The sequence below is a fragment of the Lissotriton vulgaris genome, chromosome 3_1 (assembly GCF_964263255.1).
Source record: "Lissotriton vulgaris chromosome 3_1, aLisVul1.2, whole genome shotgun sequence".
In the NCBI taxonomy this organism is placed as follows: domain Eukaryota; kingdom Metazoa; phylum Chordata; class Amphibia; order Caudata; family Salamandridae; genus Lissotriton; species Lissotriton vulgaris.
In genome coordinates this window covers 868,539,186-868,553,318 of record NC_141689.1, presented here as the reverse complement: position 1 = coordinate 868,553,318, position 14,133 = coordinate 868,539,186, and the positions used below count along the sequence as shown (strand labels likewise).

The 14,133-nt window shown below is 47.8% G+C and overlaps 1 protein-coding gene across 1 annotated transcript in view; it reads left to right on the top strand.

Annotated features, from left to right (window-relative positions):
• AOPEP (aminopeptidase O (putative)) overlaps positions 1–14,133 on the top strand; it is a 1,575,581-nt gene that overhangs the window by 1,462,823 nt on the left and 98,625 nt on the right. Inside the window, exon 14 of the mRNA XM_086961188.1 lies at positions 1,790–1,906. Coding sequence (XP_086817314.1) covers positions 1,790–1,906 — 117 coding nt within the window. The remainder of the gene's footprint in view (positions 1–1,789; positions 1,907–14,133) is intronic.

Here is a 14,133-nt window from a genome sequence, read left to right as displayed (position 1 = left end):
AAAAATATATATAACCTGTTTTTAAAAATTCTAATTTAAAGTATATTTCCATGCTGGCAGCACATGGATGGTAGTTGGCTATGTGCCTCAAACACACCTACTGAAGGAAGCAGGACGGGGCAGAGAAGGGTGAATTGTAGGCTTTGTAATGAAGGTGAATTTGACCCTGTTTAGTGTTATGTTAACGACTTCTGCCAACCCTCGGATTGTTAAGCTGGCAGCAAGAAGACTTTCTTACTCTGCTGTGCCTGTTCAGTTTGTCTGAAGGGTCTTTACAAAATGGCGGCTGCGCGAGGTTTTGATTTGTGTCCTGTTGATTGTGTCCGGTGGAGGGGTCTACCTGGCCCCCACCCCTCTTTCGAAGGTCCCCTAATGATGTGATTGCTTGCTCCTCAGGCATATTTATTATCCTGCACTCTTTCTGTACAAGAAGGCAGTGTTTATTGCGCTGTTAGCTTGCACCTGGCTGTAAAAGATGGGAGGAAAGGTCCCAACCGGAAAGAGGGGGCGGTGGGTGGTAGGGAGCTGGGATTATTGGAAGGGCTGACCCTGGAGGACGTCTTGCCTAATTATATCTGACCAGTGAAGCTTTGCAACTACGAAAAAAAAAGCTTCCAGTTTTCAAGCTGATTTTTGTGCTTCATTTGGCTTGTGACCTTGGACTCTAGTCTGTCTCATCCTATGATGGTATGTGGTGCAACACGCAGTCAACTTGCTCTGAGCAAGGGGAACACACTTCATGATTCCTGACCTAGCTTTTGATTCCCCACACTAGTTTGAGAAAAATTACAAATATCCCTTAGAGTATAATGCCCTTTAAAATTGTCGGATTTACATTTTTCAATTTTTGGAGTTCCCTCCTTTAGGCAGATATTAATGTATTAAAAGTCCTACCAGTGTCCCTCTTTACTACTCTGCTCCATAGATGAGTTCATGTATGATATATGGCATCGTATATTCACCTCATTAATACCAACCCACACCCTATGCTCGCGTCCATGTTCTCATGCACCTTCCTAGTAGCCTGTTTCTTCATTTTCGAGCTAAAATGGCGATTGAGAAGCCCTTCTATTGTCAGATGTTTTTGCAGTGGCTTTGTGTGCAGCTGTCAGTCATTGTTTATTGTTCTGGTGTGAGTTTCAGTGCATATATTTATTGGTGATTTCTTAGGTGCCATATGCCTCTTGCAGATCACCTTAGGCCGCGTTTCCTCTTTAACATTGGGATGCGGTCTCCCAGGCCAGCGCTCTGGAACCTTTTAATGACCAGACGTTGTAGGAGCGGCTTCCCTCTGACCGCCCGCTTCTCTTTTGCTTTCCGCCTCCATCTTGCTTCCCTCTTTTATTCTCATCATATGGACTTAATTGCTCACCCGAGTGTTTAGTATGTGGGTGGCTTTCCCACTGAGTCAACTGACTATCTTACCCTCCGTCGCCTACCAAAGTGCACCCCGCTCTGCGCCTGCACCCCTCAGTCACTGACTCATCCCGTAACATGTGTGTTCCATAGCCATGGTCTCTAATCCGCCATGGTAATGGTTCATCAGGGTAAACTGTGTTTGATCTGTGCTAAATGTGGAGATAAATAAAAGAACCAGGAATAAGGGGTCTTAATTAGAGCTTGAGGAGATTCTTGCAACATGCCCGCAGCGTAAACACTCAAGGGTTTGTAGAGGTGGCCCAGGAACGTCTGGTGTAATGTAAACTCATGCTATAATTACACAGGCCTTTTGTGAGAACATGCCATCTTGTGCAACCAACCCATCTAACCGCCCGTGTCTTGTTTGCAGCTTCTCCCAGACCAGCTGGTCCTTCTTCTGGAGTGTCTGCTGGAGGAGAGGACATTTTGTGCCAGAAGCCTACAGCGCCTGGAGAGAGTGTACGGCCTCCGTGAGCAGGATGCAGAGGTACCTCATCACAAGCGCCCTGAGATGTTGAACAGCAGTAGCTTGGAATGCTTACATTCCATTAATGCCAGAGCTGGTCAAGGCAGGACCTTTTCCTGTAGAGATTGAATGGCAGTGAAAGAAGCGCATGTGAATATGCCCAATGTGCCTCCTGTACATGTTTGCATTTAGGGAGCCTTGGAGGATATGTGCAAGAGACCTTGAGTGTCATAGAGCACGACAGAGAGACCGGAGTGAATGTCTACAAGCAGAAGTGGTATTAAAACTCGTAGTCCATGGCAATGATGTCATACCCATTCATTGTTTTTCATGATTCCTTGTGATTGTGGTAGTGCTGGAATCGATCAGTTTGACGCCTACTTTGTTTTGCATGTAATATAACATATGTTTCCGGTAGTGTGTAACTCCAATGTTAGTGTTTCAGGGGTTTGGTGAGATTTTGAAATCTGTTGTCCCTCAGCTCGTGGTTTAGAATTTCTGGCAACCCCCTTTATGCCACCAAAAGGCCTAGGGGGTTTCTTAATATGTGGTTTCTACATAAACATGATTTAAAATCTCTTGTGTTTATTTTCTCTCTGCAGTTTAAAAAATGCCTGCAACTGTTTGCACGTATTGCATGCAGCGTGGCTTTTATACTTTTTAGATTTTGAAAATATTTTGTCTAAAATTGAATGAATTGTTTATTTTAATCTAATATTTTTAGTTTTCGTAAAATCAATACTTTCTGGTCCCATCTTTGGTAGAGGTGTGCCAACTAAAGACCAATTAATTAAACTATAAATCGGCATAATCGCATATTAAAAAAAATAAAATTACTAAACCCAGTACTGTTACAGAGAAGGATTTTAATTGTTAACCTTGGTCTGCATGATCGCTGCAGGGAAATATATTTGTGACCCACAGCACAGAATATTGGCGGATTTCTGTACATGAAGGCAGGAAGCGATATTTATCGTCTGGAAAAACAAATGCATTTTTTAATGGTTTGTATGTATTCAATTCTGGCACAGGCGCCACAGTAGGCCCTTGTCCTCTGGATCATAATAAGATCGGATTTTTATGGCAGTCATTAAGATTGAGAGGGCAAGAAATCTGCCTCATTATTGCTAGATTAGAAGGGCCGCTAGGATATTGTACAGCATTTTAGAGCCCTCATAAATTCAAATGTGCCTTTTAAGACCTTCAGAACAGAGGCGTTAATTTTGGAGAGTATAGGCCTAGCAATGGTGGCGCCGCCTCCCAGAGACTGCTGCGCTCCGACTACAGACTGCGCGCAGTTGTTTCGGCAGGCTTCCGAATATTGGATTATTGCAATTAGCGCACAGACCTCTACATTTATATCAGTTCGCATTGGTTTAGATGCTGGACAGCTATGGCTTCAAAGGCCGGATCAAAGGCGGGGGGACTGCCATTTAATACCAGCGAAGCTCAGGATTTTAATGACCCCTAAAAGAGTCCGGCCAGTTATCATTTCCTGCTGCCTAGGACACAGCCTGCCTCTGAGCAGTACTTTGTACAGCAAACATGTGACCTCAAGCAAGGGCTATTTATCTTCAGCTTTTTATCTTGCAGGCCAAGGTGAAGGCAAGGGCTTGATCGCCAGACCTGTGCGGTGTATTCAAGTAGATAGCATTTCCATTAGACCTCAGGCAGAGCCCTGCATCATCCAGACATCATGCCATTCACATTTTTTTGGTTCTTATTGAGGAGTGATCTGAGTCGAAACTCCACGGTTTGGTACCTCCGGGCTTTAGAGAGTCCTGCAGGGATATAGACGCGTGCTTGGAATGAGACTGGGCAACCCCTCGGAATGTTGCTCGCCTGTCCCCTGAGCAGGGGCCTTCCTAGTGTCCGGTGTCTTAGATAATCCCTGGACAGGAGAATCAAGGTCTGGAAGGATAGGCTTGCTCTGCACGTAGGCATTAGAGCGAGAGGCGGTCTGAAAATCACAGAGGCGCATAATATGTGGGTTCTTATGAGTTAGGAAAGTATGATATTGTTAGCCTTTTCCCCACCAGAGTGTCACAGTGGACAACTACACTCTTGGAATGTTATCTTCTGTCTGATTTGGGCAATGGCTGTTCTAACTCACAAGATCTGAAGAAAAGCATTGATAGTACTGGAATCGAATTTGGTAACAGACTCATCAATGACTTGGTCAGTGAACTGAGCACCAAAATATATCCACCAAGCCATTGCCTATCGCTATGGTAAATTTGCCAGTGTTCCCGTCTTTGGAGCTCTGGCCGCATTGTGCGGGTCCTACTAAAGTTGTTGTTGGTGCTCCTGCTGCAGGGAAGAAACCAGAGAAAAAAGATTGAGGAAGAGTGGGAAGGATCAGAGATGGCTTGGGGTTACGTTGCATTAGACACAACCTTTAAAACCCATGCTCACAGATCCTAATGATGGGCCTACATAATTTGAATGATTTGCTACAGGCAGTTCTAATCTTTGGGCATACCCAATTGTAAAAGATTCAGCCCAGGGCTATGTTGTAGGACTGCTCTGAGGAGATTCTGTGTAGGATGTCACTGTAAACAAGCGTGTTTGCACAGATGCAATTTCAATCATGGCCAGTTAAAGAAGGCTCAGCACGTATGTTTCAGAGGAGGCCTCTGTTCTCATCCAGCACCTTTCCAGGTGCAATGCTAGTCTGTAAGGGCAAGCCAGCACCCAGTCTTGTCTTGCTCTAGAAGAGGCCCAGTCTTCATCCATGGAGAGATGGCTGAAAACTGACTTTGAAAAGGATGCAGCCTTGAGCAGAATGACGCCAACTTTCTGCAGGAAAGAACACGGAAATGCATAGCAACCCTTGGGCACTCACATAGATGTGCCCCAGATGTAAGCAGTCAAGAACAATGTACAACGATATTGTCCACATAGTAAGAGAGTATGAAACTACAAGTTTTCGGAAAAAATATTCATTTGAATGTGAAAATGCTTAACTGACGCCATGCTATATCTTGTCGGCTGACAAAGATTGTGTAATTAAGATAATCTTGATTGTTTTTCTCTCTGGTCTTTTGCTCCGCACATGCATTTAGACTGGAAACCAAGTAATTTGTTCATCATATTTTGCAGGTGTTTCATTTTTTTTCCAAAAGGTTTCCTAAATAGTTAGAATGTGGCTGATTATATGTCCTGGCATGATGGTAAAGAGTTGCTGGAGTGAACTTTCCCAGAAACGCTCAGTAGTTTCCAGCCAACTGTGTGATGAACATCAAAGCAAATACCTAAAATTATCAGCTAGACCTCAAAACAGCAATCTGATCTCTTTGGATCATCCACAAAGTGATAAGTGATATCATATGTCTCTGCGCTGTGCAGTTTTATAAGCGATGATGAGAACCCTATCGCTCAATATCTAATTTTAAGCCAAGTATCTACTTCTGAGATTACACATTATTTTAGATGAAAAATTCTCTCTTAACGTTAAAAGCACATCTAGTCTTATTTATCTGGGACTTTTATAAAGTGCTGTATGTCCCTTTTGGGTTTCTTCAGAGCGCTGAAGTCTTGCGCAGAGAGTATGCTTTTGGTTGTTAATGTTGGCAGAGTTGAGTCAAATCTGTGAAGTGAAACCTCGCCCAGTTTTTCAGTGGAGTTCCCTTTCCTGTGTAGAGGTCTGTTGTGGGTGAGTTTGAAAAGTTGTATTTCACATTGTTTTCTGAAGCTGGCATAGTTTGGTTTGCGCCCCACTTTTTGGTTCATGGGATTCCACAACTGCCTGTGCTTCACTGCCAAGATCTGCTTCTATGTTTCATCTACTTGAATCTTCATTGGGTGACGCGGTGTAGCCGTTAAGCAAAGACTCCTGGTTGGTCCATAGTGCAGAGTGGAGAGCGCAAGTATTCCTGGCATTTCCACAGTTAGGCTTTGTAGACGGCGAAGAGGACCTTCAGCTTTGGGCCTCGGTGCACTGGAAGCTCTTGGACCACGTTTTAGTTTTGGTTCGAAGTGGTTGCCTTTCCGGAGGTTCTGACTAATCTTGCCTGGCTAGTCTGAGTGATCAACACACTTTGTTCAGTGTGCCCTTGTCTTATGTTCCTTACACATGACGCGGAAGTACAGGGCTTTGCTAAAATCCACATAAAAAATAGGTTAACGCAGGGTGGATAACTCGCCGTGTTAAAGCTTATGGGGCAAAAATGTTGGCACAATCTGTAAATCAAAGGATTACATCTCTGGAGGTTGACACACACTCTGCATTTCATCCTCCTCGGGCTGAAAAAACGAGCACCACTGAGTTGGGTAATTGTGAGACCGCTATTTACAGGGCCATGAGGGCAGGGCTGACAATAGGTGACATATAAAAAACACTATTTGTTTTTCAGTACATAATATGTAAGGCATTGACAATTGCGTAAAAAAGGCGTTCACTGCTGAATATTGCCCTTGTTTGCTCATCGTGTGTGTTACTCCAAGTTACACAAACATATGGCCACTGGCAGCCATCCTGAGCTGTGGCGGTTAAGTGCACTGCTACATTGCTATATTTGCTGCCCTGGGGATTATGCTATGTCTCCTCTTTGCTGTGCAGTCTGCCATAGGGTTTTGAGAAGAAAATTGCACTGCTTTTGTCCTCAAAGATTGTTAAACATTATTGTCATTGTAAACGCAAGGTGTATGAACTTCCCTTGTCCTTTGCATCATAAGTAGGTTGCCTTCTGAGCAAAATATACATGGGGGGGGGGGCACCCGGTTCCGTGTCCCTTTATACCATGCTAGCAGCTCGTCTCGACGTTGTCCGGGAGCAAAAGGGTGCTTCAGGGCCGCAGCCCGTCCCGACGTTGTCCAGGGGTCCCCTGGAGCGCAACCGCCACCTTCAGGGCCCCCAATCAGCCACCTTCGTGGCCCCCAATCATCTGCATACAGTTCACCGCTCCTCCCGCGCTAACAAGCCACTCCTCCCCGCGCTGCACTTAGCCGCACACGTTCCGACTACTCCCAGCACTTCACTGAGCCGCACGTTACGCATCCTCCCAGCGCTCCCGCGCTTCACCTACCTCAGCCCGACTTCACCGCTCCTCGTTCCGCCTCCTCCCATTGCTTCAGTCAGCCGCACAAGTTCCGCACCTACATCAGCCCGACTTTACCGCTCCTCGTTCCGCCTCCTCCCATTGCTTCAGTCAGCCGCACACGTTCCGCTCCTCCCCGCGCTTCATCTATCTCAGCCCCACTTCACCGCTGCTGTCCGCCGCTCCTCCCCGCGCTAGATGATGTCAGCACGCACGTCCACGTTGTTTGCTCACACGGCCGGCGCTACTTCTTAGGGACTACTTTTTTTTTTATTGTTTATTTTTTAAATAACTTTAGCCCCTTCCATGCTGGTGCTAACCCCAGCCGTCATGCACTACGGTGCTCGTGTGCTGATGACGGCTGGGGTTCGTCATGGCCCGCCCGTGTTCGGCCGGCGGCCGCACACGGGAAAAAAAGCGGCCGCATTGAAGGGGTTAAAATTTTTTTTTTTTATAGCCTATGTCCATCTACAGGACCCCCCTTTCCAACGCTGTATTGTGTGTTGCGATTGGTTGTGTACTTTTCGGATTTACCTGGCTCAAAGGACACAGTTCTCTCTTTATAATAGTAGTATAGATATAGATTTTTCCTTTTAATATGTTTCTCCACTGATATTCATGCTAATAAAGCTTTTATCTGATACCCATACCAACAGCGGAAAGTGTGCATTTCCATTGCTTGGCTTTTGCACACTTTGCTGTTATGATCCATTTTCCTTCTTAGTCAGTTGTTGTTTTTCCATGAGGAATCCTTTTCCCACGCTTTTTAGGTCGAGGACTATCGGTTCTGCCGTAAGGCAGAAACCGGATGTCGGAGATCTAATGATTCTTAGAGTGCTGCATTTATCCCTCCCTCTTTTTGCTCGTTCTCCATTGGCTGGCTTCCTAAAAGGAGGCCAGCCATTGAAGGAGAGAGCCGTCCATCCAAAGAAGCTCCGTCTTTTTCGGATTCGGGGGCGTGATTTTTTGCATTCTTTAGCCCTGTGACGTCGTCTGTCACTCAGGGCGCAAAAACACGCCCCCGAATTCGAAAATGGCCGTGCGTTTCTCCGAGGCATTGTCTCCTTGCCTCGGAGAGACGTGGTCGTGTTTTCGTAGTTGCTCGCCTCCCTTCCCTGCTGCTTTTAGCAGCTGCTCGAATCCGCTCGCCTCCCCCCTCCCTCTGCCCTCCTCCGTTGTGCTCTCGCCTCTTCCCCCTCCCCCCTCCCTCTGCTGCAGCTCTCGGCCCCCACCCCTTCCTCCCCCCGCTTGTTTGATTTAGTGAGCGGAGACAGCCACATCCTGATGCGCGAAGCCGACCCGGCCTTCCTCGGAGGTCCAGCAGCAACAGGAGCCCGGGTGAACCTGAGGATTGGGCTGTCGAGCCCTGCTGGGCCTGCCACTGCATCACAAATCGCATCAGGTAGGTGGTCCTTGATGTTGTCTGTGTTTTTGGGCTCCTGATCCAGCGCTGCTGAGACCGAACACTGACCAGCCTCGCTTCCGGGGTGGCCTAGCTGAGACTGGGCTGGGTGGCGCCATGGCTTTCCATTAGCGACCGTGCAGCGAGGAGACACAGTGAGGTTTCCCCCCCGTCAGAGACATCCTTCGCCCTGTAGTAGGGTGCGACGGGGGTTCAAGTTCAGGGCTGCGGGTGAGTTTCTCCATACCTTTAGGAGATCCCAGGCTATATTATCCTGCGGCCTTGGTCGGGCCACCACTTGCTGCCTGTGCGTTGCCTGCAGCTCTAGTGTGCTACCGCCCTAAGACCCCTGCTTCTCTCGGGGGTCTGGATACCCTGCGCTGGGCATTGCTGTTTCCCCTCTGGGGGCGCGGTGGGGGGGGGGGGTGAGCCCCCAGCTGTGCTGGAGCGCTTCTAGCCACATCGTACTCGCCACTCTGGGCCCTGCTTGTTGGGAGCATACTGGCCCAGCTTCCACACATTAAAACCCCTGCATCACCGGACAATAAAACAAACCTCTGCCTACCAGACCCGTCTCCCTGGTCCACGTACCTACATTCCTGAACTGCATTAGAGGCTCCTTGGGGGACAATGCGCCACACGTGCTGGATCACTCCCACTCTAACGCACTTTGCCAGCCAGTGCCTTCGTGGTGCCCCTTTTTTGACCACGATGAACTGCTGTGTGTGGGGCGCTTCAATCCAGTGCCTCGAACTGGGCCTGTACACCTCCTCCTCTGCAAAAGCCTCTGCTAATCATCCCCTATTGCCACCATGGGGAGGGGGGATCCTAAACAATGTAAGCTCCCATTTGAGAGAGACAAACAGTCTGATAAAGCGAAGATCATGTAAGACTCCTAGGAGCAAGTGTCTGATCATGGAGCTGTGAAGCAATTAACAAGGACAAATGCCATCATGGCAGAGTTGCGGGCTGGATTCTACTCAACAGATGCTATTTCAAAACATTAACCAGCCGCCTAGATCGCATGGGAGAAGGAATTGAACATCACAGCACTCACTTTATGGGGCGGAGGAGCGTATCGCAGGCCTGGAGGATAGCACTACCTTCCTTAATAAATGTCTGGATAAGGTGGAATGACTTCTCAAAGCAGTTGCTGCTAAGAACGAAAGTCTGCCTGTTGAACTTTGGGGCCAGAGATACAGTGCTCCGTCTTGCTCACGAGTGGGGCCCATTACAGTATCTGCCAGATCCTTATATCAAGATGTCAAACCTCTCCTGTGCACAAAAGGCTTCAAATATGGTATGTTATACCCTGCTTGGCTCTGGGTGGATGTAGACTTAAAGGATAGGTTCTTTGATTCCCCAGCTGAATAACTTTCCTTCTGTAAGGACCTTCCATCTAGCAGTGCCCGTTCGCCGCTATCCACTCCATATCGTGTCTTGGCAGATTTGCAGGACTTGCAGAGTGTGGGCCTTTTCCCCCTGGCTGAGATGCTTGTACTCCGTTTCTAAATAGTGTTATTCTTGGATGATCATCTGCTGAGCAGTCTCTTACACTCACCTTCACAGTAATGTCTTAGACAGGACAATCACACATATGCCTGTAGCCATATAATGTATCACATCAGATGTTTATTCTTGTGGGCTCCGTTTCGTAGAGTTGTCCACTCTTGTGAATACCATACCATAATTTGTGTGTTTTTTATTTGCTTGTTGGTTTATTCGGGATCTACCTAGCAGTTTGGTATTCATTTTACTTGTAGATTGTTGTTGTCTTTTGTTTTTGCACTTAACAAATGCCTGGAATGAATTACTCTCGCTGTTTTATTATGCAAATCATACATATTCCATTACAACTGTGACTTCAAAAGGGCGATCTTCTTTTGCTGAGATAACATTTCTGGCTTGGAACGTCAGAGGCTTAAATAAACACCGCAAAAGCAAGCAAGTATTGGCTTATCTCAATAGACATCGGTCAAAAATTACTTTCTTGCAGGAGACACAGCTCCCTCCACAGGACTCCCCCGGATTTACAAAAACCTTGGGATCTCACAGATATTTTTCTAGCTACAGTACTTATTCACAGGGGTGAGGGGTGTACATTCATAAAAGCATCCCCTCCAGCCTTATCAATAACTTCATTGATAAGGAGGTCCGTTATGTTGTCCTTGCTGGTCATTTGGCTGACCACTGTGTACTACCAGTGAATGTGTATGTCCCTAATGTGGATACCCCTGATTTCTTTCACACGCTCTCATCCATACTGGGACATTTTGACGCTGCCCCTTTTAGACTGGGAGGACCACAACAGGGTGCAGAGCAGTGAGTGCAGGTGCAGAGTGCTGTGTGCTGTTGAGTGCTGTGTGCTGTTGAGTGCTGTGTGCTGTTGAGTGCTGTGTGCTGTTGAGTGCTGTGTGCTGTTGAGTGCTGTGTGCTGTTGAGTGCTGTGTGCTGTTGAGTGCAGAGTGCTGTTGAGTGCAGAGTGCTGTGTATTGGCAATGTAAATGACAATGCCATTTATTTGTGATTTAAAGAAAAAAAAAGAAATGTCGTCGTCCTGCTCTGCCCCCCCTTCCCTCCGCCCGCAGCTCCGTCGTCCTGCTCTGCCCCCCCCCCTTCCCTCCGCCCGCAGCTCCGTCGTCCTGCTCTGCCCCCCCTACCCTCCCCCCGCAGCTCCGTCGTCCTGCTCTGCCCCCCTTCCCTCCGCCCGCAGCTCCGTCGTCCTGCTCTGCCTCCCCTTCCCTCCGCAGCTCCGTCGTCCTGCTCTGCCCCCCCCTTGGAGTAATGTCATGCTAGCTGCTCTCAACTAAACACGTTCAAGAAAGTAGTTGCCAACACTGAGAAGTGATTACACAAATTAAGCACTTGCTATTGACAGTTGTTGGGATTTGCAGATGGCATAATCAACTCGGCCTTTCATCCTTCCAAGGCACATAAATTAACTGCTTTAAATACTTGCGGCAATAGTAAGACGTGTCATTTACAGCTCTTGAAAATGACTCAAAACTGTGAACTAGCGCATTACATAAAAGTAAGGAGATCTTGCAAGATAGGGCAGTGGAACCTACAAAAGTGTTCCGAAGTGAGGTCAAAATATCAATTTTGTTTCATTTGGTTGCAAAAATATTGTCAAAACCAGGTGAGTACAGGGCCGGTGGTAAATTTTCCATCCACGCATGGTTTACTAAGCTTCAAGCTCAAAATGACAAACCTCACACTCTTGGTTGATGGGTTCGCTGGAGTGCTAGGTAGTTACTGCCGGAACAGGGGATTGTGCCCAGATCTAATGCCCCTACCTGAAATGTAAATAACCAGGAGACAACACTAAGAGGAGGAATTTTCACTATCTTTGACAACCTAAACCATACCTCATAGCACTATCTCTTAGGTATTTGTGACTTTCTAGAAACACACACGGGTCGTAAGTGGATTAAGGGGCGTGGCTACGTTTTTTTACAAAATCACTTCTCTTGCCAATTGATTAGGCGTCACAAGATCAAGCGGGTCAATAGGTGACAAGCTCATGGTAGGATCTGCCCTTTACGCTTCCAAACATGTATACCTCCCATTGTCACCAGAATTTCTTGATTAGATCCTAAGATTGACATTCCAGCTCTCTTCCATACAGATCCTGCTCTCAAATACTCGGAGTATGCTAACCGTTGTAGGAGACTTCAATAATAAGTTTTCACAGTCCAGCTCTGTCCTTCCCTCCGCACGCAGCTCCGTCCAGCTCTGCCCCCCTCCCCCATCACTCCGCCCGCAGCCCTTCTTCGCCCCGGTCCCGCTCCCCCCCTCCCTCCGCCCACAGCTCCTTCGTCCTGCTCTGCCCCCCCCTCACTCTGCCCGCAGCTCCGTCGTCCTGCTCTGCCCCCCCCCTTCCCTCCGCCCGCAGCTCCGTCGTCCTGCTCTGCCCCCCCTTCCCTCCCCCCGCAGCTCCGTCGTCCTGCTCTGCCCCCCTTCCCTCCGCCCGCAGCTCCGTCGTCCTGCTCTGCCCCCCCTTCCCTCCGCCCGCAGCTCCGTCGTCCTGCTCTGCCCCCCCCTTGGAGTAATGTCATGCTAGCTGCTCTCAACTAAACACGTTCAAGAAAGTAGTTGCCAACACTGAGAAGTGATTACACAAATTAAGCACTTGCTATTGACAGTTGTTGGGATTTGCAGATGGCATAATCAACTCGGCCTTTCATCCTTCCAAGGCACATAAATTAACTGCTTTAAATACTTGCGGCAATAGTAAGACGTGTCATTTACAGCTCTTGAAAATGACTCAAAACTGTGAACTAGCGCATTACATAAAAGTAAGGAGATCTTGCAAGATAGGGCAGTGGAACCTACAAAAGTGTTCCGAAGTGAGGTCAAAATATCAATTTTGTGTCATTTGGTTGCAAAAATATTGTCAAAACCAGGTGAGTACAGGGCCGGTGGTAAATTTTCCATCCACGCAAGGTTTACTAAGCTTCAAGCTCAAAATGACAAACCTCACACTCTTGGTTGATGGGTTCGCTGGAGTGCTAGGTAGTTACTGCTGGAACAGGGGAGGGTGCCCAGATCTAATGCCCCTACCTGAAATGTAAATAACCAGGAGACAACACTAAGAGGAGGAATTTTCACTATCTTTGACGACCTAAACCATACCTCATAGCACTATCTCTTAGGTATTTGTGACTTTCTAGAAACACACACGGGTCGTAAGTGGATTAAGGGGCGTGGCTACGTTTTTTTACAAAATCACTTCTCTTGCCAATTGATTAGGCGTCACAAGATCAAGCGGGTCAATAGGTGACAAGCTCATGGTAGGATCTGCCCTTTACGCTTCCAAACATGTATACCTCCCATTGTCACCAGAATTTCTTGATTAGATCCTAAGATTGACATTCCAGCTCTCTTCCATACAGATCCTGCTCTCAAATACTCTGAGTATGCTAACCGTTGTAGGAGACTTCAATAATAAGTTTTCACAGTCCAGCTCTGTCCTTCCCTCCGCACGCAGCTCCGTCCAGCTCTGCCCCCCTCCCCCATCACTCCGCCCGCAGCCCTTCTTCGCCCCGGTCCCGCTCCCCCCCTCCCTCCGCCCGCAGCTCCTTCGTCCTGCTCTGCCCCCCCCCTCACTCTGCCCGCAGCTCCGTCGTCCTGCTCTGCCCCCCCCCCTTCCCTCCGCCCGCAGCTCCGTCGTCCTGCTCTGCCCCCCCTTCCCTCCCCCCGCAGCTCCGTCGTCCTGCTCTGCCCCCCTTCCCTCCGCCCGCAGCTCCGTCGTCCTGCTCTGCCCCCCCTTCCCTCCGCCCGCAGCTCCGTCGTCCTGCTCTGCCACCCCCTTGGAGTAATGTCATGCTAGCTGCTCTCAACTAAACACGTTCAAGAAAGTAGTTGCCAACACTGAGAAGTGATTACACAAATTAAGCACTTGCTATTGACAGTTGTTGGGATTTGCAGATGGCATAATCAACTCGGCCTTTCATCCTTCCAAGGCACATAAATTAACTGCTTTAAATACTTGCGGCAATAGTAAGACGTGTCATTTACAGCTCTTGAAAATGACTCAAAACTGTGAACTAGCGCATTACATAAAAGTAAGGAGATCTTGCAAGATAGGGCAGTGGAACCTACAAAAGTGTTCCGAAGTGAGGTCAAAATATCAATTTTGTGTCATTTGGTTGCAAAAATATTGTCAAAACCAGGTGAGTACAGGGCCGGTGGTAAATTTTCCATCCACGCAAGGTTTACTAAGCTTCAAGCTCAAAATGACAAACCTCACACTCTTGGTTGATGGGTTCGCTGGAGTGCTAGGTAGTTACTGCTGGAACAGGGGA